Source organism: Neopsephotus bourkii, unplaced genomic scaffold, assembly GCF_033783945.1.
Source record: "Neopsephotus bourkii isolate Nb327-2 ecotype Australia unplaced genomic scaffold, CSIRO-AGI_Nbou_v1 NB_1526, whole genome shotgun sequence".
Lineage (NCBI taxonomy): Eukaryota > Metazoa > Chordata > Aves > Psittaciformes > Psittacidae > Neopsephotus > Neopsephotus bourkii.
In genome coordinates, this window is record NW_026902002.1 from 1,487,628 (window position 1) to 1,513,681 (window position 26,054).

Sequence of the window (26,054 nt, forward strand, 5' to 3'; positions counted from 1 at the left end):
ACTAGTCTGGCAGGCAATTTAGACAGATACTGCCGAATAGTGTTAGCATTGCAGTTCTGCATTGCTTGCACTTGCCTGGTTTATGGTGGGTTTTGTCTTTTTTCATGCTATAAACAAGTTACTTTAATTTCATATACTTCAGTCTAGGACAAGAATTAAAACTGAATTCCCCTTTGATTGACTGCAAACAAATTACTCATGTCTTCCTAATCCAAGGAAGGAGGGCATATTTTAATAGATTTTACCCATTTAACCTCTAAACAGTGAGTTTATTTTTATAGTTCTAGTTTATTTTCCAGTCAGCATTGCCTGAATGATGGAGATGTCACTGTGTAGATGCCTATCTCTAAGGTATGTTTCCACAGACTAGCACAGGCAGCCAGAAACTAGCATCAGTATATTTTAGTATTTAAAATCAGACTAGGCATTCAATTTTCACTAGGAAAGGGTGCTTCAGAAAAGTGTAACTGTTTATATCAAGATTTCCTATAACGAAGTTTTTCTGCACTGAATTTCAAGTCTTATTACTAACATCTATGTAAGTAGAGCTATATGTGCCATAACCTTTTTGCAAATAAGCTCCTCAGTAGATTTAGATCCTTTGTGCTCTGCAATAAATTGTGAAATGACTTAGAACAATTGGCTTGTTTGCTATCGCCCAGGTCATCTACGGCATTCATAATGCTGATTTGTACAGGTCATGTCTACATACGTCCTTGCATCTAAGAAAAGCGTTTTTGGGGATCAGTGGCATGTCAGACACTCGACTTCTGGCAGAATTAGAAACACCAGTTCAATTTTATTAAGGTCTCTAGCTTTTACATAACAGAGGAGGCCAAACTGTGAGAATTGTTACCTTTCAATAGTATGTTTCCACACTTCCGTTTGTGTGCCTGGACATGCTGATGGTGTCACTTGAACTGAAAGAGAATGAGATACTTCAGCAAAACTTCAGTGGTGGAAGTAGGAAAGAGGAAGAGCAAAGGAGAGCCAAGAAGGTTTTGTGGAGGACTTTGTTGTGGCTGACTTAAGTCAGCCTTAATGATCAGGTGTAGCTGGTGATTACCCAGGCCAAATTCATCACTGAAGACATTTGTCAGTGTCTGACAGTATCATAACTCTAGAACATACAGAATGTACACTTGAAAAATAAATCATTTCAGAAAATTAGCAGAGAACAATTGGGGGGGGGGAGGGGGATTGGTAAGTAGAAGTAAATTTGTAGCTAGAGAACAACATGCTTGTTTCAGTTATTCCCTAATCGTTTTACTGTAGAAATAGCCAGGGATCATGTTGGCTTTTTCTGATCCATAATAAGCAAAGATATGCTTCATTCTGAGCAAGGAGAATACTGATTCCTCTTTTTACCCTGCTGTCATTTCTAAAATTACAGGTACTTTTGGGGGAAGAGAAAGCCATATGCTTTTAGACAATTGCTTATATACTATTGTATGACAGAGAAGTAGCTGCCTCAGGAATACCCAAGGAATCAAATGTCAGCTGTATTACTTCAAGCTTGCAATAGAGCTTAGATAATTTTCAGCAGCAACTAGTCTTGTCTAAATAGGTGTTGAACTGCCTGTAGTTGTCTTGAATACTCGATATAAAATTGTTTATATATTTAGAAACAGTTTTAACAGTACCTTAGAGGAGGAGAGCTGTGTTTAGTGTCTTTCTGTCAAAAACTCCTACAAAGTCCATTTAAAATAGGGAATAACTGAAAAACCACGAGTCAATTCACTGAAGAGTTTATAGAAAAGTTGACAGTGGGCTATTTTTAAACATAATCATTTTATTTTGAAATAAATGTGCAACTCCTTTTCATGTGTTAATTTTAGAAGCATGCTGCATAGCTGCCTTTAGGGAGTCATTCTTTCTCCAACTCCTTTAATTTAGTTTGGCCATGGTTTCCTACCAGTGTTATATATGTTCCAATTTTCTTCTGCATTATTCTTGAGCTCTAAATTCTATCCTACTGCCACCACAATTTTACTTTGTGTTGGCTGATCAGAATTTAAAACTCTGATCTTAAAAATTTGGGTTTGACAAAAGAAATACTTGCCTCTTCTTAGTTCTGTCTCCTTTCATCAGAGTGAGCTGACAAGTCTGGGTAGCCTAGGGTGATCCTAGTGTGATCCATCAATGATTGCTGGTCGGCTTTATGTCTTAACCATCCCTCAGCATTATTTAGAATACGTGTTTGCTTTGCCTTTTACTACATAGCAGACTACTAAGTGTGAATTATACAAAGATGATCATTGTAGCCTTCTCTGGTCTTTGTTTCAGACACAGAACTCTGATTCTTCCACATTTGCATTCTTCATTTTAATTATCCTGATAATGCTTCACTGAGGCTGTTATTGCTCAGGCCTCAAGGAATGGTGCTGCATAAGTATAAAAAGAACAACAGATTCACCCACTACTGTAGTTCATCTATTGACGTTTGAACAATTTGCAGTCTGCAAAATTCCAGCCCATGCAGTTGAGGGATAACAAATCAGTCAGAATCTCCGTGAAACCATTGGGGTTGAAATGATAAATAACGATCCTTTCTTGACTCAGAAAACCAGACATTTTTTATCCCTCCTGTCCTTCACATCCTTCCAGTAATGCAAGCACTAGTATCTTTTTATCCCAGTATGACTTTCCCACATTGTTTCAGTCAGTGTGTACATCATAAATGAAGAAGTAAGCAAAGAAATTGGGAGTACCGGACAGAGACTGTGTTTATTGAGCAAAGCCTTTATTTTTATAACATCACAGCCAACATGAAAGTCCTCAGAAATCTCCCTGCAGTTCCTTAAAATAATTATCTGCTTTGCTAACCTTTGTCTTCTCAGATGCTGAGTATTTCTCTTCTCCCCCACTCCATCTTCCATAAAAGTTTAGTTAGTGTTAATTATTTAAAGATTTTTATAATCTGATTAAAATCTGAGGTAAACATTCATCTTATAAATCAATCTTACCTTGAATACTTTGTAATTCAGGTTATATAAAAAGCAGTTGTAAGTTTACATTGCATTACACCAGAAAGTAAATATAGTTCCATCTTTCCATAAAATACGGTTTGCAAACCTTGTTTTCTGCTATGAACACAGTGTCTATTTGTAGGAAAGATAACCATGACTCCTTCCTGTTTCATTCTCCCACTTAGTGCTATAAAATGAAAATGTTTGGCTTTTCAGGTATAAAAACCTTTTGGCCAAACCCTTAAGTGAGGTAAATCAGTGCATCCTTTTTGAAGCCAGTGGAGCTGCTCTGCTTTGTGTCAGCTAAAGTTGTGATCCAGCAGATCAGTTGCATCCTTTGGAGTTAAAGCTTCATGGACTCTGTACGTTCTCTTAACTAATACACACAAGAGTCTCAAAACCTCATTCTGAGTCTTTGCAGTTACATGCACTGAAGCACCAGCTATAGCTAAGGATCAACTGCTTTGCCCCTTTCAGTTCATTCTTAAGAAAGGATGTAATTTACTTGTTTCACACTTGGTAGGCCAGTAGGAGTTTTTTGTGTGCCCCACACTATAATTAACAGCGCTTTTTACCTCTTCCTCCAGAGATGCTTCCTAGGGACATGAAGACAATAAGTCTCATCTAAGGTTCAGTGAAAGTATTTGAGGAGATTCTGCCAAGAAACTAGTATTTCAAGATATTTTGAACATAAAAGCCATTTCAGGGAAAACTGATCCCACAATAGGACAGAGAGCTATTTTTAAAATTGCTTCAGGCTTTGCAGCTGGGGTTTTATTTGGTTTTAGGATGTGTGTGGGTACTATTCCTTAACATTTTAAAGATAAGTCCGGTGTATGGGCATTCTACAGAACAATCCTGCAGAAGTCAACAATTCCAGACATTACTTTATAGCATAGCTACTAAGCATAGGTGTTATCTATTTCTATCATTATTCTACAATAACAGAGCCACTAAGACCTGTCTTTGTCTGTGGTTTTGTTGATAAAATGCCAACATGGAGAACATCAAGTTTCAGAAGTAATATTGTTATTGCTAAGAGTCAAAACAGCAGAGATATGAAAGACTTGAAGTAGTGCTTGGGTATTACAAAGCTCTTTTTTTTTTTTTCTAACTGCTCTTATGTATCTTGTCTAGGTTCTGAAATTGTGTAAATGTAAAAATATTTACAAAGTTTCCAGTATTAATCTTGATTGAATTTAGCATCTAAACCATCCATAGAATCATAGAATCATAGAATAGTTAGGGTTGGAAAGGACCTTAAGATCATCAAGTTCCAACCCCCCTGCCATGGGCAGGGACATCTTGCTCTAAACCATATTACCCAAGGCCTCGTCCAACCTAGTCTTGAACACTGCCAGGGATGAAGCATTCACAACCTCCCTGGACAACCTATTCCAGTGCCTCTCTACCCTAACAGGAAAGAATTTCCTCCTTATATCCAATCTAAACTTACTCTGTTTAAGTTTTAACCCGTTACCCCTTGTCCTGTCACTACAGTCCCTAATGAAGAGTCCCTCTCCAGCATCCCTGTAGGCCCCCTTCAGATACTGGAAGGCTGCTATGAGGTCTCCACACAGCCTTCTCTTCTCCAGGCTGAGCAGCCCCAACTTTCTCAGCCAATCTTCATATGGGAGGTGCTCCAGTCCCCTGATCATTCTCGTGGCCCTCCTCTGGACTTGTTCCAACAGATCCAGTCCTTCTTAATTTTTCTTGGCTTGTTTCTCTTTTTCCATCTAGTGAACTCCAAGGTGGGTCAATGCTATTAACTTTACCTTTTTAGTCTCTGCAACTTCATCCAGAGAAAAAATTATGTTCTCCCTGCTCCTCAAATCAGTAACTTGCCTTGATTTCACTGGGAGCAGGACTTGCCCTGAGAAGGCTACACTTTTGAACAGGGATATAATGAATTAGACACAGACTCAAGGTTTGTATCCAGTGTTCACTTGAAGCAGAAATCATAATTAAGATTAAAAAACTAACTTCTGAATCATTTTTCCATTTAGGTACTTCTATGTCCCACTGTTGCCATAATTTGTAAGTGCTTCCCAAGGTTTTAAAAATAGAAAGAACAAAATGCTCTCCTGTTTTCTTACCCCTCCTTTACTTTCCAAACCCTGTGAAAAATAGCTTAGTTTAGGGAGGTTTACTTTGCTTTCCTTATTTGCTCTCTGCATATGTGAAGAATTTGCAGAGGGAAAGATACATTGCAGAAATGGGTCCTGAAGAAACGCTATTATTCTTCACAGTGGTCAGGACCACATTCAGTATCCCTAGATCCCTCTCCTGGGAGAGTGCTGTCTCTGTTACTTTAACCTCTCCCACTGGTGACACAATTCTTGTCGGCAAATATTTTTGCCATATGGTCATGACAGATGCTGAGCAGTGGTGCCTTCTAATTTGATGTGTGCTCTAAATTGTCTATACTTTAACCTGCATGGCTTCTACTTTGTCGGCTCTGGATTGGTTTTAAGATCTTCTGGTAAACCAAAAGCCTGCTAACAGCCCTGTAGCTCTGGTGAATAAGAAAGTGCTTGATCTGTTTGATAGTGAGTCTGTTTTTTCTCAAAAGCTTCTGAGAAGTGTGAAAAAAATTACCAAGTCTCAATGGTGGCAAAAGGGGCCAGCTTCAAATGCACTGTTGGAAGACAACAGTTTTTCAGCAGTGTTGGTACCCTATCATCATTTGATGGTATGAGGTGAAGTGCAATTCTTTCTTTTCCACTTAAATGGAAATTTGTCTTTCCATTTGTCTTTTCTTCTTTCTGTATCTCTTTCTTCCAAATGGGGGTCACGCACAAGAGAAAGTAAGAATGGCAGGTCTCCAGTGCAGGACTGAGTTAAAGACTCTGCATTAACTGTCTGGTTCTCTCCTGCCATTTAGAGTTTCTCTTTGGTACTCAGATGTTCTCTAGTATTTTGATTGAAGGAAATGAGGATTGTAGCTCAGTGCTTGGATTGCTCTCAGTGGCAGTTTCTAGTGTACATATTCAGATTCGTTGCATATAGTGTGTTGAAAACATATCTCTGGCTTCTTGTTAATCATCTTAAGGTCAAATAAGAGGTCTTCTACCAGCAGGGCCTTTACTTCGCAATTCAGTTACTTCGGTCAACCCCACCATTTCTTCTTGGTGTTAAAGGCTTCATTTTTGTACATTTTCTAAAGCAAAAGAAAGCGAAGGAAATTTGTCTGGAAAGGTGATGGCACTAGTTTCTTTTATAAAGACATAACTTAGGGATGTATCTGTGTTAATGATCTTGCCTGCTGTGACTTCATTGCCAGTTGCAGATGGGTAAAATCATATTTATTCACCCAAACAAGATCGTATCTAGGAATGTATTTCCATACACTATATATAAAAAAAGGCCAGACAATATGTTTATGGCAATCTAACAGAAAGGAACTGCCGAGTTTGTTTTAAATTTCAGGAAAAGGGGTACTTGAAGATGCTCTTACCCAGCAAGTCTTTTCAAAGCAAAACACAGCTAGAAAAACCGGCCTTTCTTTTCTTCATCCCTGCAATGCACATGTGTTTTGGTCATGTCCAGGAAATGTTTTCAGTAGCAAAAACTATTTTTGTTTGAAAAAGAAAAATCATCCAGGAGTTTCTAGTCCATTTACAAGTTTATACTTAAACTGGGAAGGATGAAAGTGTTTTCACTAATAAAAGATATCTCTTGTCCCTAATCAGTTCAAGTCTGTTTTTTTAACAGCAGTTCAAGGGAGCGGTCACAACAGTTACACAACTGCTGCCCTGGGGGAGTTAGATTTTGCTTTTGGCATCTCCTGTGTTAAGTGGAGAAAAGACATTTGGGGCTAGAAGAATGATATATATCTGCAGGAGGGAGGGAGCAGCAGGGGTGAGGGGAGCACTTTAAATGAATTCTTTAATGGGAGCCCTTTCCAGAAGGCATCCATGGTATTCCTCTGCAAAAGGAAGAATAAGTACTCAGCACCATATATGGTGACACTTTTATGTTTTTTAATATAAACATGTACAGGCTGGAGCAATCCATGTAGATGGGTTTTGCTGATTGGCTGGGCCAGGGGGGAGGGAAGGAAATGAGACCCTGCTTTTAATATCTTAACATTAGAAAACTTATGAGCTTGGGTTTGAATAAATAAACAGTAGGCAGAGCTGGAAAGATATTCAACTTTGCAAAATAGCCCCTTCCTCTGCCTTGATTTTCCAGCTTTTTTATTTGTTTTCCTTTAGTTTGTTTGTTTGCAGCTGTTTCATTCTGTAAATTGCTTTGATTTTTGTTCAGGGAGTATATTCATCCTAGTGTAGATAGCAACAGAACAGTAAAAGCTAATTGAGATAGTTTGGCTCCAAACATAAGAGAACCAATCCGTTCAGTCAACCACCACAATGCTGGGCATAGGAAAGGAAGATGCCACACTGGGTTTGAACTCTTTAGCGCAAAACACAATCACTTAGCACAGGAAAGTTATGATTCTGGAGGGAGAAACCTCTGCTTTTCTGATTTTACTTAAACGTTTCAGGAACCAAGTTGGAGAATGCAGCTGCCAGGTGTCTCTGATGCTGCGGGAGAGTTCAGCTTCCACAGCAGAAATGCTCAGAGAGTGAGTATTTTTCCCAGGGACTTGCATGGGTGGGTTCTATTTTTTGCTCCGTTAATTCCCTGCCCTTACAGACCCAGGCTGGCTGCTGTTCAACCTAATCCCCAAATGTGACCCAACAAATTGTTTTCATCATACAGGCTAAGCATGTTGTACCAAGCCAGAGTAGAGAAATCTTTTTTCTTTGTGCCCTTATATGGCTCCTGAAGTCATCATTGATGCAATAAACTAATGGAGTGTGCTCCTCTAATCAACCTTCCCTTCTATAAACACATTTTGTTGCTGCTCTGAGATAGTTCTCTGACATTTTTAAACCAGCCCCTTTCCTGGCTCTCTTTCTTTTCTTTTTCGGATCATAGTGGGAGGGAATCAGCCAGCTCTGGAGAGCGAAGAGATGGTGGAGATCATGGTAAACTAACATTTGGTAGAACAAGTGGCTTCAAAAAGATCAGCAGTGAAACCAGAGCAGCTGAGGAAGAGCAGGAAGACGTCCGAGGTGTGCTGAAGAGGCGAGTGGAAACTCGGGAACACACAGAGGAGAGCCTGAGGCAGCAGGAAGCTGAGCAACTTGATTTCCGTGACATTTTAGGCAAGAAAGTCAGCACCAAGAGTTTTTCTGAGGAGGAACTGAAAGAAATCCCAGCCGAGCAAATGGACTTCCGAGCAAACCTGCAGCGGCAGGTCAAACCCAAGACCTTGTCAGAGGAGGAAAGGAAGGTTCATGCTCCTCAGCAGGTGGACTTTCGCTCTGTGCTGGCCAAGAAAGGCACCCCAAAAACCCCATTGCCAGAGAAGGCGCCACCTCCTAAACCAGCAGTTACAGATTTCAGATCTGTGCTGGGCTCAAAGAAAAAGCCACCTGCAGAGAATGGTAGTGCTAACACCCCAGCACCAAATGCCCGCACCAATTCTGAAGCCCAGAATACGACCCCTAATTCTCAAGCCCCTGTTGCCAAACCAGCAGTGAAAAAAGAAGAGAAGAATGACAGAAACTGTGAACATGGGTGCTCAGTAGTGGATGGCAGAATAATTGGGCAAAAAGCTGAAAATAAAGCACCAGCAAGCAAACCACCAGCAAGCAAAGGAACAGCACCCTCCTTTACAGAGAAGCTTCAGGATGCTCAAGTAGTAGATGGTGAAAAACTGGTCTTACAATGTCGGATTTCCTCTGATCCCCCTGCAGCTGTCACTTGGACTGTCGACAACAAAACCATCAAATCATCGAAGTCCATTGTCATCTCCCAAGAAGGTAAATTGATCAAATTACAAGCCAGCTGGATGGCACATTTATATCCAGCTCTTGATTAATAATATTTGGTTCTTTAAAGGTAATGCAATACTTTATTTAAGTCTCCTGCCAGTAACTGTTTCCAGATGCATCTTTCTTGTTATTTCAGTGGAGTACACAAGGTACAGTATTGTTTGACATTTCTTGCAGATTCTCCTTTAACAGCCTGCAGATGTAATTTTTATAAAGTTGAACTTCTTGCATTTTTAAACGCTGTTTACATAGCTAATGCTGTTTAAGGAGCTGGTACATGACGTTTATTTAAGCTGAACTTCAAGGATTTAGAACATTGAAAACAGAATAATGTTACTGCTGGTTTACAAATTCTAATTTAATTCTTCTGTATGTTTAATATTTCAGGCTTTTTATTGCAGTAATGAACACAGAAGCAAAGAGGGGTTGAGTTATAGAAAGAAAGTACTACAACTTCAAGTTGTACAATTAAGATCAAAGTTGGGAATTGATTTACAGTGTATTTAAATGCCCCCACCACAGTTGCTTTTGCTGCCTTTACAGACACTGAAATATTTGAACCCCATTGGCCAGATGACTGTTAACTAATTTCAAAACAGTACAGAGTTTAGTAAAAGTCCTCTGAAAGAATACTTACTGTTGTCAAATTGAATGATTTCCTCATGTGCCACATTCTGTGTAACCAAACCCTACTATACCAGTTTTGTATGAAAGTTACCTTTGTATCTAAACAAAACATATTTTCCTTGGGACAAAAATAGGGAGGGTAACTAATAATACAGGAAAACTTCTTTGCTTCATATCTGTTTCATAAAACACTGAGGGCATTATATGTAGAAAGACACTGTCTTGCATGTTGTAGTAGAAAAGTTACTGTTCACAGTAAGAATCATAGTTTGACAAAGGGGTCTGAACTGTTAATTATGAATATTTTTTCATTTAATCTAGACTATTTTCAGTGTTATTAAATGAGAACCAAATGAATGCACACAATGGTTCACCACAACCAGTGAGTCCTCGTGCAGTGTTCCAGGAACTGAAACATGAGTATTCTTTTAAAGCGAATGTAGTCAGAAACAATATTGCCTTCAGATAGGGTGTGGAAAAAAAGGGTGCCTGAGAACTACATTAAGGGGATGTCAAAGTAAGTAAATGGAGAGAAGGAACTGGTAGCAGGTGTATTGTGTCTGGCATGTATCTGAAGTAGCATAAAAAATGTATTTATGCATATATGATGATTTTAACCAGGGGGGACTTTACAGAATAGGGATAATAACTGTCATGTATGTGAGGAGAGACTGACCAATGGAAATGCCATCCTTGTAAAAAAGGACTGATAGGATCAGGAAGGTGGGAGACTGCAATTTTATCAGCCTTATAACTGGAAGCATAATGTCAAGGGTTTTCTTGGAGCTGCATAGATTAAAAAGAAATTGTGCATCTCCAAGTTTCATGTCTCCAATCAAAGTACATCAAATAGATAGCATCACTTCATGAAAGCTTCTCAGCTATGGTGGAGCCTCCTAAATTCCTGAAGCTTTAGTGTTGTGGTGCTGCAGAAAGTTGTCTTCTTGATGGAAATAATCTGAATAATTGGCTGTTACAATCCCCCAATTTACATTCACTTTATAAAATGGTACTTGGAGGTGAAAATCCATTGTGTTTGTGTTTACAGTGAAGTGATCCTCATGTATATAAATGCTCTACCACCTGTCTGAGGGGGGGATGTGACTCACCCCATCCTGTTTGTCTGGGCTAGGTGACAGTCATAACACCCCAGAGCTGGCATTTTGTCAGGATGTCACACTTTAGCAGTGCTTTCCATTGAGGTAAAGAATGAAAGTCACCAAGGGATAAGGAATCCACTGTTTCAGGAAAGCTTGTGCAAGGAGGAAAGAGACTGTCTTTATGTTTGAGTTGTACCTGCATTATTGCAGTAGGCATCATGCTTAGGTAGTCAGTATTACCAGTACTTCAAAGTTAGGTTTCTTTAGCAAGTATTTGCAGAAGATCTTAGAAAGAAATACTACACAGGAAAGTAAACCCTACATTTTTCTCCTTTAATGGAAAGAAATGGAATGAGGATTAGAATTTTTTTTTTTTTTTTTTTTTTTTAAACTTACTGCATCCCCTCTGGTACACTGAGGGGATGCAATGCATGATGGTCAACATAGGGTTTTCCTAACAATACCTGCTAGCTTTGGCACTTGAAGAACAATGTGTTGTTGCTCTCCCACTGAGAGATGCTTTCATGCCAACTGTTAAGTAATTAACTAGGTATGCATTATACTTAGTTTAACTAAGGTTCTAGTTAGAGATTGATTTTTCTCTTTTCCCTTAATTAGGAATACATGAATAGTTCATAGAATCATAAAATAGTTCGGGTTGGAAAGGACCTTCAAAGGTCATCTAGTCCAGCTCCCCTAAAATGATCAGGGACATCTTCAACCAGATCAGGTTGCCCAGAACCATGTCCATCCTGGCCTTGAATGTCTCCAGGGATGAGGCAGCCACCACCTCTTTGAGCAACCTGTTCCAGTGTTTCACCATCCTCATTATAAAAGCCTTTTTTCCTCATGTCCAGCCTGAGTCTTCCTTCTTTTAGTTTAAAACTGTACTTCTGAGTTGAAACCATTACCTATCACAACAGGCCCCACTAAAAAATCTTCTCCCATCTTTCTTATAGGCCCCTTCTAAGAACTGAAAGGTCACAATAAGGTCTCCCCAGAGTCTTCTCAAGGCTGAAAATCCCCAACTCTCTCAGCCCTTCCTCATAGGGGAGGTGGTCCAGCCCTCTGATCATATCTGTGGCCCTCCTCTGGGCCTTCTCCAGCAGGTCCATACCTGTCATGTACTGAAGACTCCAGAGGTGGACACAGTACTCTAGGTGGGATCTCATCAGAGCAGAGTAGAGGGGCAGAATCAGCCTACCTTGAACTGCTGGCCATGTTTCTGTGGATGCAGCAATGATACAACTGGCTTTCTGGGCTGCAAACACACATTGTTTGCTTATCCACCAGTACTCCCAAGTCTTTCTCCTCAGGTATTCTCAATCCCTTCATCACCCAGCCTTTACTGATACTGGGGATTGCCCCTACCCATGTGCAGGACCCTGCACTTGGCCCCATTGAACCACATGAGGTTCACATGGGTCCACCTCTCAAGTTGAAGTAACCAAGGGAGGAAAAGGAATAATTTCAGCTACAGACTAGAACTGAGAAATAACAAATTCGGATGAATATCAGGAAATGCTGTTCAGTAGAGAAACTGTATGGACTAGTCTCATAGAAAGTATTTGGAGCAGCTTTAAACATAGAGAACATCACTAAAACTAGATGCAGTACTCAGCAGCTCAATGCCAAAATCCCAGATTCCCTCTTTTACACCAAATACTGAAAACAGAGGTTCATCATACCACAGGTGTCACATCCTTCAGTAGCAGTGCTTTTGGCCAACCTTCGAGCAGTATTTAATGGGCTCTGCAGATAATCCCCTAGAGTCATCCTCAGCTGAAAGAAGGTTGATTCTGTGGGGAAGGAAGGGAATTCAGAGCAAAGGGACTGAGCTCACAGTTACAGGCTTAGATCTTACGAAGTCGCCTTTTATTTCTTTGTATGACCTTGCTGCTCTTGTGTTCAACAGCAAAATCCACTATGGAAGTGTATAGACTGGGTCTGTTTATAGCTATTTCACCAACTGGTTTTGTGCCACTGTGATGTTCGGGGCTGACCACTGATTCTCACTTAAGGAAAATTTTCCAGATGTATCTCACAGAACAATGACTTACTTCTTCTTAGTGAGCTGGATACTGGGAAATCCTCTATCAAGGGTGAATCACACCTATCTGCTTCATATACTACAAGCCCATCTTAATATGGGCCATTGGCCCACAAACTATTCAATGAAGGTAATACATGAACCTGCAGAATGCCGGGTACTTGTCTTTTGGAAATTTATTTCAACCTGTCTGTCATTGCCAGAAAGCAAAAGGAGATAGCAGTTTGCTGATCTCCTCATGCCACATGTATTGTGAAGGTAAATACATAAAATCTGGTTTGGGAGCATGCCCACCTGATAAAACAAGTGGCATATTTCGCCAAGAAGGGCAGGCTTAAAAGGATACTTGTGTGTAACAAGATCACAGGGTAAGTAAAATCACTAGTGCTTTTATGTAGTCACTCACTGAAAGTAACTTTTCCTAGCATATTTGTCCTAGCTTACAGTAAGGCCCTTTACCTGTTAAAAACAACTCTATGCACGTCTCCTCTGTGTCTGAAGAAGCTAACACTACGTTAGTGTGCAACAGAAGGAGGGATGTTAGCTCCACTTCAGTACCATCAGAGAGGCCTGAATTCAAACACCAGGATCAGAATAATTACTGATTAGTGTGGTCTTTGGCAAACGGAAAATTAATTCCTGCTCAAAAAAAGACCTTAATCTTCAGGCATATTCATGAAGTATTTGTGCTGTATTCTAGTACTTAATCTAGAGCTTGCAACATATTGTTTTATTCCAGGGTTAAGTTTAAATTAGCAATTAGAAGTCAGAATCTAGGCAGCATTATACTGAATGCGACAATCACAACATAGCTAAAATCAGTCTCATTCCTTCCATTTTACATTTCAACTATTAATACAGGTTTGTTTCCCTTTGAAATAATAAGCATCAGTCTTTTAATAATTCCCCAAATAGTATCCTGTCAGTTGATGGTATGAGTGATTTGTTCTTAAAGTATCATTTTTATGACAAAGTGATCTCTAACACCATTTTTCTTTTATGAACATGTCTGATCTCGTAGGTGTTTATTAATGTTTTGATTTTGTATTTTTCTTCTTTTAAACACTTGTCAGAGCATGGTTATCTACATTCCTCAGATTGATATTAATGGGGGGTTTGCCTGTGAAATCTCAAACATTAACTAACACAAAAAGACAAAAGAAGGTACAAATTACAGCATTATGCATTTATACAGGCAGGTTAGATGGTGTATGGTTAAGAAGCAGTTAATTTTAATATGAGAGAGTTCAGTGCTTGAAGTTACTGGGGGTTTTTAAGAAGACTAGCAGACATTACAGTGGAGTTAGACATATAAGGATTGAGTAGAACAAGCTTTCTCACACAATGAACTTTTTGAGAGCAGGAACCATTTTGGTTTAGTTTTATATAGAACTCAGCAGTGCACTTTGCTAGTGTCCTCTATGTGACACACTCTTGGATAGAAAATTGATAGAGAATTTTTGCATGGTTACAAAATTTGTTCTAGAAGATGACAGTGAAAGGGGTTCAGAAGCTGGCATCTTTACTAGACTGGAGAATTGAGGGGAATTGACAGCAAATAGAAGTCAGAAACTGCAAACCTGCCATTGTTTAAGTCAGCTTGCTGGTTTTTGGGGGGGTAGACTTAATACCATGTGACTATATAGGTTTCAGAGGAACTTCTTACTATAGGTTCAGGTAGCAGTGGTGGTGTAGCTTAGAAAATGCCCAAAGTTTGTATTGCTTTGTGTAAGACCGCATTTTTTAATTTCCTCAGTATCTTGGCAGCAAAAAGAGTTGGTAATCTTCTTAGCAATAATGCCTTAACAACTTTCTTGTGATTTAACATAACTCCTAAATCTTCCTGTCAGTTCTTCGACTCTGTGTCTGTCAGTCTAATGAGGATCTGCCGTAACTCTTTTGATTTCCTTCTAATTGACTTTGAGCATTTGGTATTTAATTGACATAACTGCTGAAAGCAGGTGGATTCTGCAGCTTCAAAAGGCTTCTTCAGAAAGTTTAAGGCTAGAGAGATTGTCTGACCATCAGTTCTGACACAATTCCATGTTTGTCACATGCCACAAAATTTCCCTCTGTACTGCCACTTTTTGTCTAAATCGTCCTTCTTCCAGAAATGCATGTAGTATAAGTTTAAATATAGAAAAAAAGAGATGTTTATTATTAATAATCACTAGTAATTTCTTGTAGCGTCTAATTGTTCTTATAAGTGTTCTGGTTTTAAATCACGAAAAAATACCAGTATCTAATGTCAATTATTGATTTTCTTCTTCCATATACTTGTTACCTTTCTCTGCTAAACTAAAGAGTCCAAAAATTGACAAGTAAAACTGTCACTAACTTTCTCTCCGTGCTTTACTCAGCCCTTGAAGGCTTGGGCTTGTTTTGTTTTGTTTTCTTTTTAATACCTCTTCTTCAGTTGCCATTTGTTGGTTTATTATCTTACTTAGAAAACAGGCAGCAGAAACATATGTTGGTATCACCATCAGTGAGACAGAGGTCACCTTCTTATCACTGTGCTTACTGGAGGTCCTCCTTCAACCTCACGACAGTGAAGCTCATGTTTGTTACTTCTGTATTAAACCCATAAAGCTTCTGAAAACAGACCACCCCTTTGCTGCCCATGGATGCTTGTCATTTCGCTATCTTAAGCCCAATTTTGTTTGAGTGAATAGGACTCAGCTTAACAAGTAAATGAGATGGTTTACGAGGGATGCCCTCTTTTCTTTCTCTTTATGTCTTTTAACTTTTCCAATACTGTTTCTATCATCTGTAAGTTTATAAAAATTAATTTATGAATACCTCTACATCACAGATTAAAATGATAAATAACTTTGGTCCTAGTCTGATCACAGAGGAAATCCACCAGCAATATACCAAGTGATGATTTCCTACTGTGAGATTCTTCATGAGATGTTTATTTTGGCAGCTTGAAGTCTTCCTAAATAAATGTAATTAATATACTGATATAGCATTAATTACAAGCATAATAATGTGAGATAACACAAAGACTTCAGTAAAGACAATTTACACAGATACATTTGCCAATTAAATCTGTAATCTCATGAATAATGAAAGTAAGTTTCTTAAATTGTTTTCCTTAAAACTTAAAACCCTTGCCAAGAATTGGATTTGACATTTTTTCTTCTCTGAAACTCACCTGAGTTTTTTCACTGCTTTGCCTGTTGTTGTTGTAACTGTAGCCAGTATTTTCCAGGTCAGTCCACTTACCACTTTTAAACAAGACTGTAACACTAGAACATACTTGCATTTCCCCAGACAATTTGTGATTTCTTAGAAAATTAATCCTGTGGCCCAACAAGTTCCTTAACAAATTTGTTATGGCTCCTAGGCACAATTCCTCACAGCCTAGTATTTATTAATATTGCCTAAACACTCCATACTACTTTATCCCATGGGATAAAGATGAGCAAGACATGAATGTCAGTCTGGACCATAGATACGAGTCAGGAGGTTGGCCAGCTAGATGACAGTGCAGAGAATTAGACTTAGGAGCTGCTTTTTGTTAGTTTGTGTATTAGTTTTATATCTGAAGTTGACTTTCTGTAGAGTTTCATGGAAAGAATGCAGAAGCCTAGAGATATTTTAAACTGGCTTGAACTATTTGTGACTAAGTCCAAAAATCCTTTAATAGCTTAAAATGCAAGGGAAAGGTTTTGTGTATCTAAACCAGAGCCTTCAGTAATCTGTCAGTTTCTGTGGCTGTTAAGGTCTTTTCTAGAGCTGCACCAGTTCAAATGTCTAAGTGGAAGATCCCAGTATTCATTTTTACTCCAATTCTGCACTTTGTGACAGTGTTTCAAAGACTCTCTGTGGACTGGTTCCTAAAAAACAGTTAGAGGGATGAGGGGGAAAACTGCATAGCAGATTCTTTTAGCTGACTTGGATTTGTGAAGGGGCAGGATTCAGAATACCCAACTTGAGTAACCAGGCTGGGCTTTCTTGTAATTGTGAGAAAATAAGATTTTTCAGGTCATGAAGGGGTTCTTCAAAGGAAATACGAAATACTTCATTGAAAGACATTTGGACTTCAAGCCCCGGGAATTGACTGTAGGTCTAGATCACAGAACGTGGGCCTACTGGGGAGTTTCCTGTCCTTATGAAATCTCATTACATTTTGCCTGTTTGGTTTGGGGTTCTTTTCTGGCTTTCTAAGAAAATGAGGTTTCTGCAGACATGTACTCCCTCATTCTGCCATTATACTTCTGGCCCAGCCTGGTTCATACTCTTTAAGCCATTGTCCAATTTCATCGTAAGTCCTAACAGTCAAAGGTTGCATGAAAACTAGTGGCTAAATAAAGGAGAATGACCCAAGTTATCTCATTTCCCCTTCACTCCACTGAGGACAGAATACCACCATTGCACTGGGTAGTAGCAACAAGCCCAGCAATCCCCATTTACTTTTCTCTGCTGTTCCAGTGTAGTTGCTGGGGAGTATGAATAAGTGGAGGGAAATAAGATACAGACTATTGCTGTAGGGGGGTGGAAGTTAGGAGGAAAATGATGCAACCAATAAAATAAAACAGATTTCCTTTATCCTCACAAAATAACTAAAATTCAACATATATAAACATTCTTTTGGAAGGAGTAAGACTGGCATTATTTTGTGAAGACTGATTCCAGTGGACTAAGCAAATGGGGCTTCGGTCGGACCTCTGGCATGCAACCTGGTCAGGACTAGATACCAAAAGCAAAACTAACAGCACTGAGTGCATATGGCAAGTCAAGGATCATCATGAGAAAACCCTAGGATTTGCTTCTAAATTGTAGTATAACTGTAGGGAATGACTTACACTGGGGTGGATGTTTCTGTTTGTATATACAAAGTGTTTCTAATAAGATGTTAACTTACATTGCTGCAGTATGCTGTATAGACAACACTGGAACAGTGAGTGATGATGTATAGCCTTATGCCACCTTAGTCTTTAATGAGCTGAGGAAGAGCTTTCGAGCAGGTAGAAAACTCCAGCAGAAACTAAAGTAAATGCTTTGTTCCAGTCCTTTAACAGTCCATTTATCCTTACAAGCCAGACTCCTTCCTGCAGTGAGGTGGCCAGTGATCTTCTTCATATGTATCTGTCTTTGTTCCATAGTTTATGTTCCTTTGCAATAGTATTTTTAGGTTCTAATGTGTGATCTTTCTTAACCATCTTACATAGCTTTATCCAAATTCTTAGACTGAAAGTTATCTTTGGCTTGCTTTCCATTTGTCTCTCTAAACAGCAGAGACATGTGAATTTATATTTGCTAGATGCCTGCAAGAATACTTTTCTAGTGTCCCTCCTCCATTTGGAATGGAATAGCAGCTCGTGACTTTTTTGGCTCTAGCCTGACACAGGGAGAAGAGTTGCCTCAGGAAAGGCATGTGGCTTTTCTTTTTACCCTGTGGTTGGCTGAGCACAGCACATGTGAGTGAGGGGTCAGTGCTCCTCTTCTGAGATAGTTTTCACATAATTTCTCAGGAGGAAAATAGTCATTATTTAGAGCTTCTTGAATTTGTGGAGGACAAGGAGGAGGGAAAAATCATTTTCTTCTAACCCTTGTGTGTGCCTGGCAAACCAAATTTTTTGGGAACCTCTGGAATGGTTTTTATAAGATTTGTCTCGAATTTTTAACACCCAGGTTTACAATGAGAAAAAGAGAGCAAGTGAATTCCCGAAGTTCTGTTCTCTTCAAGGATCTTTCAATGTCCTTTTCAAAGACCAGTGTCACCTGTGCCGTCTTCACATCACAAGGGACTTATTTGATGAGGAGCCTGGGATCAGGCACTCTGGAAGACAGAAGGCAGCCTCTAGTTACCATAAGGAAAAATGTGGCAAATAGCAAGAGATGCTGGGAAACTCTTATGTCTCGGGACATGGGGGAAATGTGTAAAAAAGGATCAACTATCCAATCTTGTCATTAATTAGGAGAAACAATGAGAAAAGTAAGGGTGTAGAGTGTATTACTGTGGCAGAAACATGTAAAGGGTGGAAAACTTCTGGACAATCTAACAGCACTGGGTGGAAGTGCAGTGTCTGAGGCTGTGTCTGTGGGACAGGTGACACTCTCCAGTGAGGAAAAAGCAAGCCCACACTTCACCCTCACCATGGTTGAGGGATATTTTTGAAGGGAAAAGTCTGGAGTATTTTAATTGGGGTTCTCCCTGGGGAGCAAAGTACTTTGTTGTTCCAAGCAATGCAAGTAAACCTAAGGGATTAGATTTTGCTTCCTCATCCTCTAGCTACTGGGAACAGCTTCTGTTTTGGTTCACAGAGTTATAGTTTTTAAGAGGAAATGTATTTCCCTTGGGTCATACCAAGCTTCCCTTGGTAACTGCAGAGCTTATGTCACATCCTGTTTCTCCAAACCCAATTAAGTCAAATTTTGCTGTTCTGTTAGAAAAGAAATTGATTTGTTGCAGTGACAAATTTGATTGTCACTGATATATTGAACTTTCTAATGGATGTTTTACAATACCAGACACTTGTTTCTTTAAGTATTTCAAGCAAGAAAATGTCTCTCAGTGCCATTTTTAAACTTGGGCACTAAGCTTGTGAAGTCTGCTTTCACGTGTAGATGCTCATGGGAGTGTTAGAGATAAGGCTGACTCAAAATATTGCAGACGGCCCCTTGAAAGAAGCCCCAGTAGTCCTACACTACTAGCACTTTTGATAAAAAAAATCATCTGAGTGAGGACATCTTTACCCTGCTATAAGACAAAGAGCAGCAGCAGAGATTCTGCTCTGGGTCTTCTCTGTCCTCATCCGTTAACCAGTTTAGAGCTAAGGGGACAGCTTTAAGTATCCTAGGGAACAGCAATAAGATTCCATTTATCTTTCAATGTGGTTTTATGTTATTTAGCATTAATAAGGTTCCAGTTCTGATGCTGAGTTTTTAAAGAAAAAAAAATTTTCTAGCAGTGACTATCACCTGTAGTAAAGGATTGGATCATTTGATGCATTTTGTCCTTACTAGCACTAAGGTTTTTGTGAACTGCAGCATAACATCCTTTTGATCTCTCCTTCCTTTGCATTAGGGACACTCTGTTCACTTACCATTGAGAAGGCTATGCCTGAAGATGCAGGCGAATACAAATGCATAGCTGAGAATGCAGCAGGAAAAGCTGAATGTGCTTGCAAAGTGCTGGTAGAAGGTAAGTACTTTGCTGGATATGGGAAAGCCATTCCTTAAAACTTCCTTCTCCCCCCTTTTATTTCCTAATACCAGCCTTTATGAACCACATACACAGAAAAAGAACTCTGCCCTTTCCTTTCTGCACTCTTCATCAATACATAATTTGATGTCTATTGTAAAGGAGCATGAGCAGAGAGATAGTACATAGCCAAGGGATCTGGCTGCTTTGTGGAATAATGTATGTTCTCCTGCTACCCACTGTACAAGGTTAGCAGAGCAGCAAGCTGAACCCATGAAAAATTTGTTTCTGATCAGTATTCATTCTTTAAGAGCATGTAAGAATTCAACGTGTGAGCCTGGGTACCAGTCTGCCTCAGGACTGTATGGCACAGAGCAAAAATAAACAAAGTAGCAAGTCAACCACCCTTGTATGTCATAAACATGGATAATTTGCTGACTGAGGTACCCATTTTCAGCTTCTGTCATTTTCTTGGCCTTGGGCAAATATTTTGTCATTAGGGTGAGAGCACAGACTTAAAACTGACACGGACTTTAGACTTAAAGTAACCAAATGAGCTTTTATCAGCTCACCTTCTGGTGAGCTCATCCATGAATACTCTGATACTTTCCATTGTGACTGAAAAGAACACAAAAGTAAACAACAAGCCCAATAACATATATCTTGGGTACAACTGTGTTACAGATCTGGTAGGAAGTCTAAAAAAGAAAACTACTGTTTCCTAATGTAGCATGACACAAGGTAAGAGTATAATCCTGTAACTCCATCAGGAAGAGTCAGTCTTCATGTAGCTGGAAAAGGAATTAATTATACATATAATTGTTGCTCATCTAATGTTGGACACCAGAATGACCACATTCCTTATTTTGATATTGGCTACCTCATCAGTCTTTTCCAATTCTTACTGGCATGCTGCTTTGTACAGCTAAGAAGAGTGGCAACACAGCAAACTCCAGCTATTCAGGAGATGTGACATTTGATATCCCATGTCTGTGACTGGCAGAGGGGATGGCTGTTATTTTTAAGTCAGAATTGTGATCTAAAACAACAAATAAAATTGCTCCTTCTACACAGTGTGATGTCAGCACCTTAGAACCTGATTTTCAGACTCAACAAGTAACCATAAATATTATATTCCCTTTGGTCCCATAGGCTTAAATCAGATTAATGTTTGACTTCCATTATCAAATTAGTCCAGGGACAAATCTGTAGAATCTGAGTGTCTGAACTCAGCTCTAGCACAGCCTCTGCTCTGAATTACTTCAGAATTTAGAAGATTCTGTCTTTCCTTGTTAACTTTTTAGGAAACTTAGATGAACTTTCACACTCTGGAAACTAGAAGTAGGTGACTGTAAAATAGGTGGTTACATGACATTTATATTATCTTTTGTCTGAAAGCTGAATATTTGAAAGCTATAAATTAATACAGCTATTGCTGAGATCATAATCCAAATCTGGGAACTTTCTTCCAATGATAAATGTCAGGATCAAATAATCTAACAAGTGGAGCTCATTAGGATTTGCATTATATGACATGCTCAACCTGAGAAAACCTTACTGTAGAAAAAGTAGTACCTTCTAGTTGTATGTGTCTATGTCATATGGGATACAGATGGAAGAGATCTTGTATTGTCTCTTAGATGTCAGGGTGTCTGCAGTACTGAGTAGTTTCTGGATATGAGCTATGCAATCTTGAGAGTAATGAAATCCATTAAACTTGAGTTCTGTGGTGTCCCTTGTGCCATTTTTATTTCAAATGAACCAATGTGTAATGAAATCTTCTTGGAAAGATTTAAACATACAGAGGAAATGCTACTTTTCAAAATTTGTTCATCTATATAGATCATACAGACAATGGAACAGAAGCATGACATGGCAAGAGATTCTTTTGGATGAAACGATGCTTCAAATATGCCTTTGTTTCCCTTTTCCATGCACTGCTTAAAGCAGCTTTGTGCACATTTTACTTTGTTATGTTCACTTAAAATACACCTATCACCTTAGTTGTTGCCTTGTCTAGTTGCTTTCTCAGGTTCTCAGTTCTGCTGCTTTCATAGAGGACTTCTCCATCTCTTCCCTCTCTTCCTTTCAGAATGTGACATTCTCCAGCAAACCTGTGCACAAAATCCATCTTAAAAGGCAAAGGAAAATGATTTCCTCTAACTTTGCAGAAAGACCCCAAACAATCTAATGTTAATAGACAGGGTTTTTTTTGTTATTGATTTTTAAATAAGATTTGCATTGTTATTTGTTTTGATTGCAGATGCCTCATCCACAAAGACCTCAAAGCCTATTGAGAAGAAGACCAAGAAGCCAAAGACCACACTTCCTCCTGTGCTGCCAACAGAGAGTAAGTAACAGTGATTTTGACTGCTTCCTTTTCAGTGGAAACAGAAGAGTGCTCTGGGATTCTGTGGTCATTCCCTTCTGTTTACAGGCATAGTATCAGAAGCTTGTGCTGTTTCTTTGACCCTTGCACATAAGTCATGTGAAATGAGTCTTTGCCTTGTGGGGATTAGAAGGAGTGCTGAAACTGAGTTCACACCTAGCCTCTTCTATTCTCAGCTTTCCATAATGGTGCAATAAACTTATGACACAGATTTATTTTTGGATGCCTCCCAAAGAGCATAGAAATTCTTGAGTAGTTGATTCAAGTCATGTTGTGTTACCTGTAGATAAGATACTGCTTTACCAGTGGTAGGCAAGATATCTTGACTGAAATGTCCAGTATCTTAATCTGTCTTTTTTAACATGACCAAGAAGGGTGGTTTAGTGAATTTTACATTCCTTCTTTTAAATGCTTTACTTGCTTTGCTTTTAATGCTTTCTGAAATAACAAATCAGCTATAAATTCCTGTTTGCTACTCTGCATGCATGCATTTGATTAAGAGAAATCTTTAAATGGTAAAGTCAGCACAATAATGTCGGTTTAGAAATTCCTAATACCACTTTTGAAATTAATTGTCCATGGGATACAAATATCTTTTAAATCAAATAATGGACTTTGATGTTTTCTGTCTAAGATGTGTATCATCTAAGTTCCTAAAAAAGATGTGAAGACATGAAAGGCAATTCTAATGGAATCAAGAAATATTTTATCCAGTTTTCTTAAAAAAAAAAATAACCCCAAAACCAAACAAAACAAAACCACAAGCAAAAAACCACCAGAACCCAAAACCAACCAAACAAAAGACAAACCCAACCATCCCCCCACCCCAAAAGAAAAACAAACAAACAAACACAAAAAAAAACAAACCCAACCTATAATCTGATTTTCCAGCATGGAATATTTTCATCTACTTTCAGCAGGACCAAGTGCAGTTCTGTAGTGATTGATGAGCACAACTAATGATGTATCTAGAACTGTTGACTTACATAGAGCTATGCCCTGGACTACAGCTATTTCTGAGTTGCTGGCTGAATATTATAAGTTTCCCTCCAGCCAATCATTTGGGGGTGTGGAGGGTCACATCATCATACTCCACCTTTGCACCTGAGCTTCAAATGCTGTAAATAATAGCCATTAAGAACAATCACTTTGTTCTTGAACATCAACAGAATGTTATAAAGCCATTTAAAGCTCCTCTGGATAGTGTTTTGAATACTGTTTTCTATGCAGACAAATGCGTATATTTCCTCTGATTCTCCCAGCAGTATTATCAATCCCAGGAGAAACTGTGAGTGGGGAACTAAATCTAAACATATATTACCTGATCCACATCCTTCTGTAATTACTGCTTGCTGTTGATTTTAGTGAAAATCTGATATTGGTAGCAAAACAGAAGCTAGCAGCTCTGGCTTCAGAAATGATTGGGGAAAGAACATTAACTTCATGGTGAATGGTTTTCCTAAGATTGCCTCGTTGCATATTGTATCAGTGTTTAAAGTTCTTTAACTTCTCATAAGTTTTGTTTTCAAAATACCTTTTAAACCTCTTGCATTTTGCACTGAAAACATCAAGGTAAACAGAGAGAAAGTTAGGAATCTGGGCTTTGGAATAGTTTTTTGAAAACTTGGGAAATACATATTTAACTTTAAAAGGATTTAGCTGCAGAGATTCCACAGGCGGTTTTTAACATCTCAGCCTCAGTCTCTGAGGACTGTAGGCATTCCTCTGCCTGAAATGAGTGTTATATTTGTACGCTTGTCAAGGGCAAAATATAAAAAACTGATCAACTTCACAGTTTCAATTTAAACTAAAATCCCTTTCAGATGTAGAGGTTTTTAAGTTCCTTTCCTGAAAGGGAACAGGCTTAACAAGACACAGATTTGTGCATCTTACTGTATTTCTCTCAAAAAGAAGGTTAATAAAGAATAACTACAAATAAAGATGTCTCAATCTAATAAGGAGATGAATTTTTACTTTGATCTCTTCCAGTCTTTGTTGCCCCATTAACTAACCAACAGTCTTAGTGGAAGTAGAGTGTGAGGAATGATGCTGAAGAAATAGATGACAAAAAATTCTATGTAAAAAATTCTATCCCACTGAATAGAGTCTGAATTTTGTATAGTGAATTCAGTTACAACAGGAGGTGCTGTACTGTATGGGGTACTGAAGCTACATATTCTCTGTCATTTTAAGAAATACTTCTCAGGGGAAAAAAAAAATCGTATTTTTCATTCTGTGTAAGAAAGTGCAAGTCAAATTTCATGGTTAGCAGCTATGTCAACCTTGTCTTCCTTCAAATAAATTATAAGTGATACTTGGGGTTTTTTGCTCTAGTAGAAACCTTCAGGAAAGCAATTAACTTTTACTTCCTGAAAGCAAGGATCGATACATTTCTCTTTGTGAAAGAGAATGAATGTTGTCACTATGTTAATCTATAGAATTTGTCTCACTGAGAACAGTTGCTGACCCAGATCATTTGACTTCTCATTTTAACATTTTGCTACTGGAAGCTTGGGGTTTTTAAGCTGCAGAAATACAACAGTAAGTAAAATTTTGAGCATTACCTCTTTTGAAATAAATTACATTCTAGACCCTGGTTTAGAATAAGCAGTTATTCTCAGAAAAACATCTATAAAGACAGCTTTGTAGCATTCAATGATTAACAATATCTCTGAGTGGATGTGTTCAGTGTTTGCATGCAGAAAGATTGCTCCCATGGTAACAAATTAGGAAAATTATGATACTTGTTTTTTGCTTGCAATTAATATTGTGTCACCAGAATTTAGTAATAATTACAGCTCTGTAATGATAAACAGGATAAATAATAAAGTTTCTAAGAATAACAAAAGATCCATCTTTGAATCAGATTGAACTCAATCCTAAGGAAGCATGGAGGAGGGACACCTCTTTATTAAATGTTAGAATTGGTCCATTCTTCACTGACTTTCTTCACTGACTGTACTGACTTTCTTCACTGACTGTACTGACTTAAGCTTTGTCACTCATTTCTTTGCTAAGTGGGTGTGAGATGATACTGAGCTAGAATAGTAAAGTGTTATGTTTCTTCTTCACACATATAAGAGATTAGCAGAGGCAGTGGACAATTAGAACCTTTCGTTATTTACCATACCGCATACTCCATGCTATGCTAGAACAACCAGTGTATAATATAAGGATCTTCTAGTTTGATATAACCCTGCAGGAGAAGTACTAAGCCAAAAATTCTCACCACTTTAACATTTCTCTAGAGAGCTTTGAAAGCATCTGCTGCAAAGGAATTTGGGCACACAATACCCATTAATATTAGAAGTTACTTCAAACTAGGCTTAAAGGGAATTGCTTATTTCAATTACCAAAGCTGAAAAATCTTCAGTGCCTATTAAAAAATCTTTCTCTTAAAACAGAATGAGGAAAAATCAAAGTGCTGCTTGAGATTTTTAAGCGCAAACAATGATTTGAAGGTTTATAAATTAATAATCTCATTTTCAAAACATACATGACTACTCCACAATCCCTAATATTTTGTTCTCGTTAATGTGTCTTAAACTGAGGACCAAAACAGCAGTTATTCATAGCTGGAGGAATTAGCCCAAGATCAGGCACTTTCATTTGCAGATCTAGAACCAAAATTTCTTGATCTTCATTCAGCTTCACTATTACTTTTTATGCAATACCCCAAATACTATTTTTTTAACTGACATCTCAAAAATTTACATAAAACATGACTTTTCCAAAAGAATTTTTTTCCAAAAGTTTTTTTCTTTTTTCAAGATTTGCAGAGGAAAAAGGCATATTACAACAATTATATGCTATTTTTTAAACTTCACCACAGCTGAGCTGTGCAACACAACTTTACTACAGTAGGAAGAAACTGTATCCTCTTCATTGCTACTGAGACGAATTTGCTTTAAGGCTTTAGA

At 38.4% G+C, this 26,054-nt stretch overlaps 1 protein-coding gene across 4 annotated transcripts in view; it reads left to right on the forward strand.

Annotated features, from left to right (window-relative positions):
* The window catches only part of MYLK (myosin light chain kinase), a 224,104-nt gene that overhangs the window by 138,871 nt on the left and 59,179 nt on the right, over nucleotides 1-26,054 (forward strand). For 3 of the 4 annotated variants that reach the window (XM_061370054.1, XM_061370055.1, XM_061370057.1), the window contains 4 exons: nucleotides 7,477-7,557; nucleotides 7,914-8,803; nucleotides 19,629-19,745; nucleotides 22,009-22,095. In XM_061370054.1, coding sequence (XP_061226038.1) covers nucleotides 7,477-7,557; nucleotides 7,914-8,803; nucleotides 19,629-19,745; nucleotides 22,009-22,095 — 1,175 coding nt within the window. The remainder of the gene's footprint in view (nucleotides 1-7,476; nucleotides 7,558-7,913; nucleotides 8,804-19,628; nucleotides 19,746-22,008; nucleotides 22,096-26,054) is intronic. The other variant, XM_061370056.1, reaches the window with a different exon arrangement.